Genomic DNA, 15,041 nt, shown 5'->3' on the forward strand with positions numbered 1-15,041 from the left:
CGTCTCTCTCTCTCCCTCCCTCCCTCCCTCCATCTCTCACCATAACATTCCACGTCTCCACTGCCGGGAAACCAAACTTGCTGACGACGAGTCTCACTTCAACTAAACTACGTAAGAATGGTACTGTGGAGTCCTGCGTTGCTAAATATGTGAACCCAACAAGTATAACATTATCACAAACACTAGTAATTATGTTTTAAGGACGGGGGAGGGGGACTATTGCCAGACAGGCTACAACAAGCAAATGGAAAACTAGGGAAACCCCACGTGAATCACACAATCCATGCCGAGCATCACAACGCTCAGGTTCACGCTGACACATCGCTGTCTTGTATATAAAAGCCTTCATGTGTTCTTTTGTTCTTCAAACCTCTCGTCTATTTGTTCTTCCGCCCCTCTGTTGCTTATTGTCAACAACAGCACATGTTCCCACACATTTTTTTTGGGAGGTGGGAGTTAATGACGTACAACAACCTCTGTGTATATACACACACGGGTCTAATACAGCCTGAAAATGGAGATCAACAAATTGCCAACCACAAGTATCTGATGGTGATCTGCTGTGATCGGGGCTCCACGACGTCACAAAGAAATGTGGAAATTGGTTCGGCTGACAGAGAAGCGGATGAAGCGGAACGGAAAACAAAAAAAAGGAAATTTGTGAAGTACAGGGAAGCAAAGTCATCCGGCATCTTATATACAATAAACCGCAAAACCACAAACGCATGACATGTAAACGTGTCACATTGCCATTATGATGCTCACATGTAACATAATAGTATCTAAAATGGTAAATGACTAAAAACGATAACCTCTTTAAGCAACCAAAAGCTGATGTTGAACCCTGTAATGTTTTAACAGAAGAGCAAACACTACTATTTGTAGTTTGGCAAAAACCCTTCCTAAACATCGAATTTCATCAAATATAGCCGTAAGCTTTTATCAAACCCTCAGGCTGAAAGACTCAGGAGAAAAAAAAAGAAACGCAACTAAGCTCCAGCACTCAGCAGTTTAGGGAAAAAGAAAAGAAAAAAAAACATCCCTCAATGCCAAATTGGCTCATTTATAGTATTTTATGGTTCAGTTTCCGAACGGCATTCCCTCGTGAGTTAGAATTAATTAAATGTAAATGTGAATGTTGCAATTCATGTATTTAAATAATACAAACGCAACCTTTCTCCCATTATTTGGCATCACCGTTTCCCTATCCAGCAAAGTGCATAGCCGGTTTTTATTTATAGAAAACAAGAAATACATGAAACAACAAACAGCAGTTACAAACCGATCCTATGAGACTTTTTTATAGTGTTCAGTGAAAAGCCTTAAAACCACATAATCAAATTAAGAAATGCCCTTTTCCATCTTTTATTATTTACTGCTTTGGCCTCATGCTGAACCAGGAAACACCCCAATAGCCGTGCCCTCTCTAGCGTCAGACGGGCTAAGCGTAAAAGGGGGGGAAACTGCTCCGTAACCCATGACTGACTTTCTTTAAAACTCATCATCATCATAGCATATTTTCTTTTTAGTGCGCGTCCTTAACGGCGCTCATCAAGCTCAACCCAAATAGGCCTCAGATTAGAAACTCGCTGGCCTGTGTCATTACAATTGGCTCCTATTCATACCACTCCAACGATAAGGAATTGGCTGGACGGACACACAGAGTGCAGCGAAATAGAAAATGCAAATGACGGATAGTAATCGCCTGGACTGGCGAGGTAAATACATGAGCGAGTTGAAGCATGCAGCCTCGCTCTTGCTGTCCACCTCTAACAATTACGCACCCTGGAATGAATGCCCTGGTCTTAAAGTCGGGCCTCCCCAGGTTGGAGATAATCCAAAAGACACTCAAATGATCCACTTAAAAGCCACATATCTCACTTTGTGGACTCACTCCAAGCGTGGCGGAGCATTACAAAGAGATTCTGGCTTTTTTACCTAACAGCGGTTTCTGAAGATGAAGTGTGGAAGCGGAGAAGGACGTCAAATTACAGTGTCTTATTAATGACATGCCTGGACAGGAACGGGGCAGGCCCCGCTGCACTCGTCTAGACGACACCAGCCTTTAATCAGGCGGCTCTTTGGTAAATTAAGCCGGGCTGAATACACATGAAACGCAGGATGAAAGAAGTGGGTGGGAGGCACGGTCCTTCCCTCTGATAAGTAAGACAGAGAGGGATGGATGGACTCGAATGCATCTTCATGGCAGTGTTACTTTAAAGCAAACGCAAATAAAACCACATGAAACGAACCTGGGGGAAGTCTCCATTCCTAGGGAGGTTGAGGCTGGAAAAGTCCACGTCAGGGAATCCCGAGTACATGTCCATGTGCACATCCGGAGTGGTGGTGGTAGTGCTGCTGTTCAAGTGGTATTGCCTGTGGAGGGAGAAAGAGAGGGAGAGAAGAAGAGCTTTAGTTTGAATGCAGGTGAAGTAAACAGGAGAAGTAGCCGTTAAAACAGTTTCACACATTTACACCTTGAAGCTTCCAAGTAAAACCACCACCTTCTATTTCTGTGCAATAAGCAGCGCCAGTAGAGGAATGGAAAGGGGGCACCGAAAAGCACGGCTTGTGATGGAGTTGTGAAGTGTAAGGACAGAGGAAGAGGTCTTCTGAAGTGACACCTCGTGATCTTAACACCTTCAATGCTGTATCGCGTTGTGCACATAGCGCAGGTGCAACAGGTGAAAACACTTTCAGTTCCGTTTGTGGGCGACGGTCTGATTATTCAATGATGGAATGGCCCGATGCCAGCGGAGAGAGAGGCAGTATGCTCTTGTGTCTTTCTAAAACAAAAAGTGCCAACAGAGTCACAACCTCAAATGTCAAAGACACAAGATGGATAAGAGCAACATGTATATCAAGTCAGAAGGAGTGAGAGGTTGAAAGAAGAAGACAAAGGGCAAGAGTGAGACGTCTATTGAAAGTCAAAGAATAAAGAACAAAAGCAGCGCCTACCCGCTTTGAAGACAATAGATCCAGCTTTCATTAGCGCCGACCATTCTCCCCTGAGCTCAGTGTTGGTATCAGAAACAGCTCCACCGACCTTTCTCCCCGATTGTATTCCCAACAACGAGCCACAGTTCCTGTTTCGATTCAATCGTAAAATCACCACCAACTCTGCTGATAGCAGGTGGAGAGTCACTCATTACGAAAGTAAAACTAACCCACGGTTTAACCGTGTCCTCCTCTTAGGCCCGCCCACGCCCTTCACCTCCAATCAGGCGCCAGGGCTTGTGGCTCAGAGGGCTTGAGCTCGGCCAAAGCGTCTCACAGGATTTGGCTCCTGGTCCTCGACCACGGGCCGGAGATCAGCGAGGCCGATTGATTTGGTTTTCAAAACACACCGAGAGGATGAAAAGGAAGGCCGTCTCTGAAAACATGGCTCCTGTGGGGTTGTTTTTTTATTCTCTTTACACAAACATGCAGCAACATTTTTTATTCAACCGTGTCCGAGTTCAAATAGCTGCATTCAAAACGATAAATATACATAAATATCACTGGTTTGTGATGAAAACACGATTTTTCTTTGGGTTTTTACTCTGAAAAAAAACATATAGTGATCACAAGTGTTGCTGTGGCTCTGTTAATTGCATTATGTAATCATAAGGTGCCAGTATAAAAACATCCAGTTCTCAGAAAGATCACAACACTGAATGGTTGCAATCGTCCACACTGGAAATCCCCTATTCTGGCCTTTCGGCCAACAGCGATATGACGGTGATATTATTACAGCTCTGTGATATTATTAAAGTTCTGGCAGGCCGGCATTAGCTGCTTTCCAACAACACAAAGCTGGTCTGTGGCCCTTAGCCAAAGTAGCTGATTGACTTACTGTTTGTGTTTATGGAGCCTTCACGTACGACGGAGCCCGAAGCGAAGCACGGATCATCTTTTGAACCGTGATATTGCTTCACGATCTCTTATTTAAAAAAGGATAAAGACACACCAGACAGGCGTGTAATAATGCCGTCATTACAAATAATATATGTCTATTTTTTTAGTTACAGACAGACGGTCTGCTTTATTTGTTGACAACTTCATTATAAGGGAGTAGAGTGTTGGTACAGCTGTATGTTACAGACATGACAATGTGGGGCAGTCTTAAGGTCTGCTTTATTTGTTGACAGAGTGTTGGTAGAGCTGTATGTTACAGACATGACAATGTGGGGCAGTCTTAAGGTCTGGTATTGCGTGACGACTAATCAACACCTTCCAACACCTGAACTGCAGTAGAACCTGCAATAACATGGGAAACAAAGCCCATATTGAATATTTTCACCTTAATTTTGCAGAGACAATACATACATATAGGATTTGAACAGGATAAAGATATACTTTAATTCCTGTGAAGACAAATAACGCAACATTCCACCTCAAGAAACTACTTTTATGTGCTGATAAAGAGACTAACTTCAAGAGAATTATGATAGTACTAGGGCGGGTTAACAAAAAATTAGAATTATTAATCATTATTGCAACGCACAGCATGTTTCAATGCATTTAAGTCAAAAAAAAAGAGAGAATTTAAGAGCCATGAACTTCTCACTGCTGTGGAACTTCTCTGGAAATATAAAAAGGAGCAACAAATAAATAATAAATAAAAAAAGCTCAAAACTGGCCCCCAGGGTGCATTTTTGTGGAGTATAAATATCGAATAGCTATCTTCTCCCCGTATTCAAGTAGGCAGGAGGACTATTCCAAATGTTTTATCTCATTTAAACGGAACAGTTGTCATTAAAAGACTCCTAAACAGTATCCCATAGAAAACCATGTTCATTAAATACATAACCAGGTACTGTGAGAGTGTCCAACAATGTGAATATGACTCATTGTTAATTTCCAAAGACTTCACAGGAAGGACTCTACCTCACAGTCAACACATTCATGAAGTCTAACTCCCATGCAAACAACATTGTGCAATAAGGGAACTTTGACTCACAGCACTGACAAACACTGCAGGCAGTATCAACAGTGGAGAGCGGGGAGAAGCAGGCAACCGGTCAAACCAAACTTTTGGAGTAAAGTCCTTTACAATAGGCTAAATAAACGTCTGTGAAAATCTAATATATCTTATATCTAAGTTGTTCATGTGAAGGGTGGGAATGGAAGGAGTGGCTGTCGTATTTGTCTAGGTTGAAAAGAGTAATGAAGTTTGCCTTCTCCGTTTCACAGAATGTAATTGGTTGTCGCCTTTATTCGCCGCGTGAAGCTTGTAATTGTTTTCCCGTTGCTGCATGTTCACGTTGTGTGTGAAAGTGAAACAAAGGGAAGATGCTGATGGTTTCGCCACGAGGCCTGATTGGTGTGAATGCAGCTTGAGGACATAAAAAAATGAAATAAATAAAGCTCACCTTATTCGTCAAAAACAAAATGCTCTGGTGTCTTCTTCTGCAAATGTTTGAAATGTAGTTTATAGTGAGGAAATGATGTTCGGTATCACGCATTGTAATCCCATGTTAGCTTAAAATACAGAACACAATCTGATCCTTCGTGATTGATGACTTGAGAGTTGGTCGTACTCAATCCGAAATAAACACGACATCAGAAAATAGAAGCAGATTTATGGTCGGTTTTGTTCTTCTTCTGCTATAAACAAACAGACTCTGCCCGGGCTGGACGTAACCACGCCACCACAAACTCTAACTGCCGTTTGCTAAGAAAGATTCAAAAAAACAAGTCGGTCTTATTTTCCCTCTTTTAAATTGTTTTCTATAAAAAGAAAATGTAATAAAACAACAACAGGACAACCCAACATATTAAAGCTTATTACCATAACACACCGTGCATCAGTTTTTTCAACCGCACTGCAACGTTTTGTGTTTTATTTTGCATGTTCGTGTTTTGCATGTAGTCAGGGATGTGAACACCCCGACCAGTGAAGCACCAGGAGACACCAGGAGCAAACGGTCCAGACAGAAGTTTTAAATAAAGAGACGTTTTTTAAGCCATTGAAAGTTTTTGTTTTTTGTTGGTGTAGCTGTTTGACTTCTTTAACTGCGTCAGTCTCCGACACGCTTGATGACTTCCACTGCAGGTATGACCGTTGAGTTTGATCTTCATATTGGCAGAAAGGTCTCTGTGTATTTTCTATTTATTTTTTTTGCAACTGTTCGATGCTGCTTCCACAAGGCCATTGGATCTGCCGCGTGTGATTGTGTCTCTTCAGCTGTGCACGTCACCACAAGTAAAGGAAAGGCCATCATTAAAGGATGCTAACAGCTAGTGGGTAATGGACGACAGATGGCGGTCACATGACATCCACTCATCCGTCTCACCGATATTAATGGCAAAAAAAAATAAAATCAAGTCAAACGTGAATTTAAGGGGTTTGTGTTCTTTTGCAGAGGTGTGTACGGGTGGGTCACTTTATCACCAAAACAAAGGGACATAAAATAATGTATGTATTAGTTTTTCTTTCCGTTAAAAGTTTTTCCTGTGCTGATGCGAGGGTCCCAGGACAGAGGACAACGTACGTGTACAGATTAACGCCCTTGGAGGCCAATTTGTGAGTTAGAACTATACAAAATATGTTAAATGGAAAATGTCATAAACAAAATAAACATCAGGACTTTCAGGCTTTTACAGCCTGCACCTCCATCAATATATATAAATAAATAATGCTATATATAAAAGTATATATACACACATATAATTAGAAACATAAACTCCCTTTCAGAAGGCGAGTGTGTTGTTTTAATGACGCCACGCCCTCTAAACTCCAGTGTCTGTGACCTATAACAGACCGGTTCCTGTTCTGCTAACGCTACATAGTTAAGAGTCTCTGTGACATTTTCATCGCTACTCATGAGAAAAGGTTCAGCCGGTGCATCAATCAGTGCAACCAGAGCGCCGGCCCATTCACACCGCTCGCTTCCCGGTGCCATGTGACCTACTCACTCCTCTGCTCGCTCTCGACGGGCCGCGTGAGAAGTTCAATCGATTGCCGTGCAGCGCCAGGCGGTAATGCCGAGCGGCGACTTGTAGATCACGAAGGGAGAAGTGAAGAAGAAGCCTGACTGAACAGCAGCGATACTGAACAGGATCAGGAAGAACATCCGTCCTGTTTACTTAAATAGTTACAAAGAGTGACCACCCGATTACAGCCACGCTTCTGTCTGCTCACTTTGGAGAAAAAACATTAACTGACAGAGAAAAATGCCAACATAAGACATTTTCAGAGCGTTGCTCTTTCCAGATGAGGGCCTTCACGACAAAAGATTGAAGCCACGCGATGATATACCATCACACTGATCATAATCTAAACCAAGTGCTGCAATTTTTAATGTAATATTTGTCTGTTGTAAGACAGGTGTGAGATAACGGGTCTCGTAAAAGCAGCTCGATGTCAGAAAATTCAGCTTGCCTTTGAGTCAAACTGAGAACCACAGACCGAGCTCTCACGTCATCTCCCGCTTGAACTTTCAAAGAAATGCTGCAGACAGAGATAACAATACAAAATAAACTCAACAAACACGTCCTGAGTGGTGTTGGGTATGACACAGGTTTGGTAATGAGTCATTTTAGAAGTTTAAAATCCTATCTTTAGAGTAATCCTTTTTGTTTAATTTCATTCGACATTTCCATTGCTCTTCGACAAACCTTTTCACAAATGCTAAGCAACAGTCAGAGCAGCATCCACACGCACAGCACCACAAAAAAAAAAAAATGCACGGTGACCAATTGAGGCTGCTTTGAGCCGCCGTTTTTTGTCAAAACATATGCGAGTGCACAAGCAGTCCTGCAGCTCGACAAACACAACCGTGACACAGACCAGGCCCCGAAGCCGCTTCAGCTCCGTCTGCGCAAGGCGTTGCACACAGCCTTTGAATTACACAACCTCTCGCACGCAAATACACCTCATGTGGGAGGAAAGAGACAAACATCAGCCACTTAGCAGTGATGTCATTATACCAGAGCAAAGATGCAGGATGTTGAGATAAAAAAAAAAGAAAAAATACTGAAATCATTTATATTCATATACGCATATATTGTGGATATGCATCTTCAAGGATAACACATTTACCTTTAGGGGGGAGCACAGAACATATCCCCAAATCTACACAAACTGGTCTCAAAACGTGTGACGCTGCATCGCTCACATTCCAGCTCAAGCACCGACACACAGGTTTAACTCAGGTTGAACATTTATTAATTAAAATATATAGCTGGGAGAGTTTTACATCTAATATCCCTCCTGTGGTAAAATACTTTCCATCACAGAATATCCGAGTCTGAATTGTGTGCATCTGTGCTGAACAATATTAGAGTAGTCATTTTAACTAACGCTGTGTGTCCTTGTGTGGAGGATTTGGGGAGGTTTACAGATTGCAATCAACTGAAACTTCTCCAGTGTGTCAGGCGTGGAACTATGACGGCCATGTCGAAAACGCGAGTCTCAAGCCAGTGTTTGGTTTGTTCCTTCTGGGCTACTGTAGAAACATAGCCGCTAACTGACATAGATATTAACGGCTTATTCTAAAAAAGGTAACAAATATACAACAATTCTTATTTTCAGGTGATCATACAGTGAATAAATCAAACTTTTTGATATTATAAAGAGGAAGAGGTTGGGTTTTTTTTACACGTATATGTGGCCGTCTCACGCAATAATGTGTCAAATATACACACCATTTGCAAAACGTTCATGAAAACACACTGAACACAAGCACCACACTGCGTATAAATGCGTCATACTTGAGAGTCCCGGGGGCCAACGGGACATTTTGTCAGCTCGCGCGTGAAACTCGTGCGGGTAGTTGTCGCCCAATTTTCAAGAGTTTGCAGCCCTCGGTGCAAAAGGCCAATGCCGGCTGTGAGGACATTTGATATGGAAAATTCTCAGCCACCATGCAAGAACTAACAAACAGTGTGAAAAGTCCCTCCAAACCCTTTCTCCCTCGTCATGTTTTCAGCTGATACGGCGTCATTCTAACCTTGAGATGACGAAAGGCGCTGTCAAAACGTGTTTGTGAGTTTGTGATTCACTTACTGGTTTCCAGATTGCATAGGGCAGTGTATGCTGTATCCAGCCGGCTGAGAGTAGGATCCCCAGGAATCAGAGGAGGCATAACTCTAAAACAGAAGGGAGAAAGAAATCGGTCAAGTTACGAGAAAGAAAAGCATAGAAGTATAACACTGGACGCCGTGAAGGGGATTATTATTATTTTTGAAGTGGGTTTGTACGCGGTACTTATCCACTAGTCACGGTCACGATATTTTGAATATTTTCCGTGCCAAACAAAAACACAGACTTTGGTGCTTTAAAAAAAAAAAATGGGGGCGGGGGGGAGAAATTAAAGATTCACCAATAACCTAAACTAACTAACCGATGAAGGCAGCGGTCGACCAGCTGCTCTGCAAAGTGAAATTACTGTTTTTGTCAAAAGAGTCTTGTGGCTTGACAGCAGAGATGGATTTTAATGGCTCCATTTCCCGTCAGAAAGGGCCGTCTGACGTCAAGGTAGAGCGGAGAAAAACGTTTAAATATAGTGTACACTCATTTTATTTTTTCAGGTTGGCTTTTCTTTTCAGTACGCTCAAATACGGCCACCGCAGTACAGCGCTTTACTCTCATGCTGGTAAGCCTGTCGGGTTTTTTTGTACACCGACTTTGGATAAGGACCTCATACAACCTCACTTAAAAAAAAAAAAAATCAAATAAATCTATCTCAATAAGTGTTGTTTTTTGTCTTTTTTAAAGAGCGGGTTCTACGTGTTCATCACTTCAGTGATGAATGTTTTGAGCAAAATGAACAACAGAAACCGACCTTGTTTCAAGTCTCCTTTGTTATCTTTGCAATTCGGTGCGAGAGAATACTACTGTCACCGTCACAGCCGCGCATCTTGCACCAAACCACATCTTCACAACACGAGGTCTTTGGGACTCCAAACCGCATGTAAATGACGGCAGATAGCACTTTGACTTACTTTTGTTCCAGTAGAACTGTACAAGCCTTTAAAAGGCCGGTGACACAGTGTTGTCACTACTTTATCCCTTGTGGTATACAGTCAGGCAGATAGTTTCAGGGTTTTATGAGTCGAGATTTTGGGAAACTTTCTGGATTTTCTGTCGCTACCCCGTTACAGTGGAGTTAAATGGAATTTTTTTTATTTTTTGTGAGTGTTGCTCAAAAGACCATTAAGCAATTTATTTTGTAGATATCTCAAAATTAAAATTGAAAGTGATTTTATTCAGATGTAATTTTTCATTACTGTAAACACCCCAAAAAATTCCACTCATCCAAATACAGAGGTAACAATAGAAATTTGAAATAAAACATAAAAACTCCTACACATGCCACTACAGATAAGTGCAACAACGTGAGTGACATGTTCGTATTTGGCCTCATCTACATAGGAACAAATAATTCATAAGCAGCTGTGGCATGGCATTTGATACCACAAGTAGGACCACTTCCTTCCTCACACATGCTCTGCAGACGTCACACACTCACCAATGTTCAGATGTCTATCAGCAAATATTTGCCATGTGGTGAATTTTAGGTACAGCTGAAGTGTCTTTACCCATTACGCTGGAAATGAGACGGTGAGGAAAGTGAAACTAAAAAAGGCGTTGATGCGTTTAACTGGGTCAGCATCCAACACTCCAATACAAGATGTCACAGTTTACTCAAAAGGAGTTTATCAGACTTTTATAAAAGTGGGATGGATTAATACAAGACAAAAGAAACGCATAAGCTCAAAATACATATGGTGTTTTTAATGAAATCCCATAGAATACCTCCATGTTAGAGGAGGCCACAGAGAACAAGCTGCTGTCCAGCTGAGGGCCTTCTGGATGCAGGTAGTTCTCCCCGTCCATGGCCAGCGCTGAGGGGAGGGTGGGCATCAGACCACAGCTTCACACATGACCACCAGCTGATTTAGGCTATGTACCCTCCGACCGCCACCGGCGCGCTGGCTGTGTCCGAGATGGTGCTTCGTTCTAACAACGGCAAATGCTTTCCATGACCTGAGGAAGACAGGATATAATATGGAAGGATGTAGAGGGAGAGGGGGGAGGGGACAGCGGGGGGCGGAGAGAAAGAGGGAGAGAGAGACAGACATTAGAGGATTTGCAGGGTATTTGTTCCAGCACACATAGTGATCAATACCACATCAAAGTTTTGGATGAAAGCAAGTGGAAAAAGTCTCTTTAATAGACTAGACCTCAACGACAGGAAAGGCAAATTTGGCCAGAGTACCAATAAATATATGTGGCTATCCTCACTTCTTTAAAAAGATTTCCAGCAGCAGTGCCCTCATTAAAGAGGGCACAGTAAAAGAGCTGTAACATTGGCCGACAATGGAAAAAGGATTAAAAGTGCACTTCATGCAAACTGATTAACACAGGCTGAATTAAAAAATGTTGTGCAACACTTTTAAGAAAGGGTAATCATGGCGCAGACAAAATATAATAAGTTTGCAATGAAAATATGGAAACAGGTACAGTTAATTTCACGAGAAGATGTTGATTCAAAATGTATAAACTCCAGTTGTGCCTTTGTCGCCACGCAGACTGAATTCAGGATTTATTCATAATGCCGTTTGAGATTATATCTTTTGACAGACAGCCCCCATTAGCCGGTTGTCATCCGACATCACTGAAAGTTCACCATTCATCAGAGGTCCAATTAAAATCCCAGCAAGAGGTCCACAAAAGAGGAAAAAAAGCCCGTTCTGAGAATATAGCATGTAGTATAATGTACGGTGAGTGCACTGGCACAACTCACCCCTCGTTGTTGGTGCAGACGGTTTAATGTTGTGTTAACATACGTGTTCACTAAAATTCCAAATGCATTAATATAGCTGCAAACATGCCAGACAAAGATATCGTGGAGCACTGAAGTGCTGAGTAGAGTTTGAAGCTGCTCTTCCTCAGAGCTTGTAGTTATCCGAGCCTCCCCGTGCTTTGTTTATGTTGCCGGTGGAGTCGCAGTGTGTGTGTGTGCGGCTCTACCGAGGTAATCGCTAATCGCCGCCGCTCTGCATGAGGAGGTTACCGTTAATAACGGCTGCCCGGCCGGCGGTGCCGTTGTGGACGTCAAGCAGAAGCAGCGACAGCAGCAGCTCGCTTCTGTCACAAACAGCAAGATGGGTGTGTGTCAGGGCTCCCGCTGTTCGTGTCCCATAAAATGACAGGTTAGACTAGCTAGACCAGAATGTCTGGACATAGGCTTCAACAACAAGTTCCCACTGCTGTCTCGCTGTCTCTCACACACACTCACGCTTCATAAAAACCCATATAGAAACCTATATAATCACGAGGCAAGTTGTACTGGTGTTTACAAATGTATTGGCAGGTTAAAACCTAATTTACTTGCGATTATGTCATAGAGTCTTTTATTAGGCTTAAGAGCTTGTCTCTCTCTCCCTCTCCCTCTCTGACTCCGGCGGAAAACCAGCCTTCAGCTTCCCGGCCAATGCTGTGACAAGAGAAGACGGGCAATCCGTGGAATCCGGCCTTCGGATTCACAGCCGATGTTGTAAGAAGTACAGACGAGGAGTTAGGCCTCCCAACCCCCGACAGACAAAAGGGCGGAAAGAAACACTCTGCACATGAGGTCATGAAATTACACTGAAGATATATGTGCGTTTGTAGGTGAAGTATCTCTCTCTCTCTCTTGCCAGCCAACATTTGTAAATGTGAACCTTATGTAATGCAATACAACTCTCAGCTCTGAAAAGGATTTTTTTTTTTTGTGTGTAATCATCTTTGAAACGCCACCACAACAAATATTATGATTTTCAAAGTTTTATTGTTGATCTTTGGTTTGTATTTACATCACAGATTTGCCTCTTCAATCTGTCAGAATAAATTAGACACACTCCTCTATAATTGGGAAACTGACCACAATGACCTACTTTCTTCTGAAATGGTTTCACACAGAGACCAAAATGACTCTGGCAGCTTGTTCTTCTGCTGCCTGACACTGAGGCTTTATGACAATAGAAATGTAGAAAGCTTTAGCACACACTCTTCACGACGCGTGCTTAGACAATAGATCTGTTTCTCTGAGATGTATGAGAACGATAATTGTAAACTACTATTTCTAAATGTATTATGCAGGCACGTGTATATTAAAAAACGGTCTCAAAACCAGCCCATCTTGTGACGGGATCACGCCGCAGAACTTGACCTTCATTTGGATCTGAACTACACCTCGAGGTTTGGCCCCGTAAATAACTGAAAACCATTTCTGTGTTTGTTATCGGTGCAGTTGGTGTTTCCGGGATGCCATTTTTCCATGACGTGCTGATACGCACATAGACTCAATTGGCGAAAACATTTTTTTTTTACCTCCATTCTGAAAAACCTCAGAAACATCCCACAAATCTCACCATTTGGGCTGCCGGATCGACCCACTCTCTCTGCACTTCCACGGTGCGTGTCTGTGGAATGTCAGTTGCACCCCCTTTGCCCCAAACTAATCAAACTTGTTACCTTCCTTCCTCTCTCCCTTCCTTCATTCCTTCCTCCAGTTTGCCCCCAATCTGAAACATAGGCCAGGCGTGTTCACTGGGGACAAAGCTGAGGTAATAAATCCTAATAGAGTTCATGCCGGTCTAAATAAGAGGGCCTTTGTGTGTCTGAGTTTGTGCATGCGGGTGTGTGTGAGAGAGAGAGACCTGACCCAGCATATTCACCGGCACTCGCATAGCCGACACACATAAAGGAAGGCCATTTCACCCTCAAAGAACCAGTATGATACTGTCTGGCGAAGGTTGAAGCCCAACTCAAAGAGCCGACGGGCAAACCTTCTAGGCAGGAGGTCTTAGGCAGACGGATATTGGATACCTCCTGAATATGCACGCACAGCCTCCAGCCTGCAACGTCCAGATAAAGGCAGGGACCGGAAAGCCATGCGGCTCGGGGCAGTCAGGGAGTGTGTTTCGAGAGCCTTGTGAGGCCCCCACCCTCCACCCCCCGGTTGGTGCTGAAGAATCGTACGCCATGCAACACCCCGAGGAGGTTAAAATCGTGGCTGCGGCAAGGGTTCTTGAGCATAACGCCATTTGATCTGTGTAAAAAGCCTTGATATATTTTAAACCCCCTTTTCAACATGCAAGGAGCGGGTGACGAATCAATCAATGTGCAGTAGTAGCCGAGCCGGGTTCACAACTACAACCCTTCAAACTGGGTTTACCTAGGTGCAGCACTGTTCAACCGAACATCTATGAAATGGAGTACCAACTACTGTTAAAAAGAGGATAGAGGGGAAGGTAAAAAAAAAAGAGTGAGAGAAAGCGAAAGTGTGGTTGTACAGCAAGTGGGTGAGCGAGAGACAAAACTACTTTTTGTGTGTTTTTTCAGTGAATTCTGTGGTTGGTGTGATGTATATGAAACTGCAGTTGTAATGTCAAGTCTCTGAGCCATGACATCAAGAAATGATCCTGTGACAGCCATCGAAATGCACACTCAGAGAAGTAAAACTCATTTTAGCAGTATACCGGTGCACTGTGGTAGTAGTGAGAGCATACATTCCTCAACCGACAGAATAATGTGATCAATGAGTCTGACGGCTGAAGACACACCAGTCACTCCATCCCCCACGAAGCCATGTCACCCACCAGGACCAGTTACTGTTTCTTAGCAACAGACAAATGTCCTTCTTCTTCCTGTCCCCTGTTACCAAAACACCCCACTCCTCCAGCGTGCCTCTGAGGATAATCGATACTGATCACTGCAAGACTGGTCCCACATATCTCCCTTCCTGTAAGGCCTCCCATTACCGGAAAAAAAAAAAACAGCAAACCCTCCCCTCCTCCAAACCAACACGGAGGAGAAGAGGGAGGTGGTGAGGAAAGCCATCGGTAGGGAGAAGAGGGCCGTCGATATGGGAGAAAGAAAACAGGAGATAAAGGAACACGAATCAAGCCCACAAGGGAGACAAGGAGTTAATTCATCAGAAAGCATCGCACGCATAAGTCATTTTTATAGCACTGCATGGTTATTTAAAAAAAATGTGTCTCTCTCTTTGTCAATATCTGGATGTATAGTATGTGTCAAGGCAGCAAAGCAAAATGTGCATTTCTTA

The 15,041-nt window shown here is 43.1% G+C and overlaps 1 protein-coding gene across 3 annotated transcripts in view; it reads right to left on the reverse strand.

The window, feature by feature from the left end:
• sbno2b (strawberry notch homolog 2b) overlaps window positions 1-15,041 on the reverse strand; it is a 61,270-nt gene that overhangs the window by 36,089 nt on the left and 10,140 nt on the right. For all 3 annotated transcript variants that reach the window (XM_068592901.1, XM_068592903.1, XM_068592902.1), the window contains exons 2-4: window positions 10,745-10,975; window positions 8,993-9,075; window positions 2,253-2,376 (exon numbers count right to left, since the gene is read on the reverse strand). In XM_068592901.1, the coding sequence (XP_068449002.1) occupies window positions 2,253-2,376; window positions 8,993-9,075; window positions 10,745-10,852 (315 nt within the window). In that variant the 5' untranslated portion in view covers window positions 10,853-10,975. The remainder of the gene's footprint in view (window positions 1-2,252; window positions 2,377-8,992; window positions 9,076-10,744; window positions 10,976-15,041) is intronic.

This window comes from Clinocottus analis, unplaced genomic scaffold, assembly GCF_023055335.1.
Source record: "Clinocottus analis isolate CAN_PGR_092001 unplaced genomic scaffold, fCliAna1.0.p SCAF_28, whole genome shotgun sequence".
NCBI classification, from domain to species: domain Eukaryota; kingdom Metazoa; phylum Chordata; class Actinopteri; order Perciformes; family Cottidae; genus Clinocottus; species Clinocottus analis.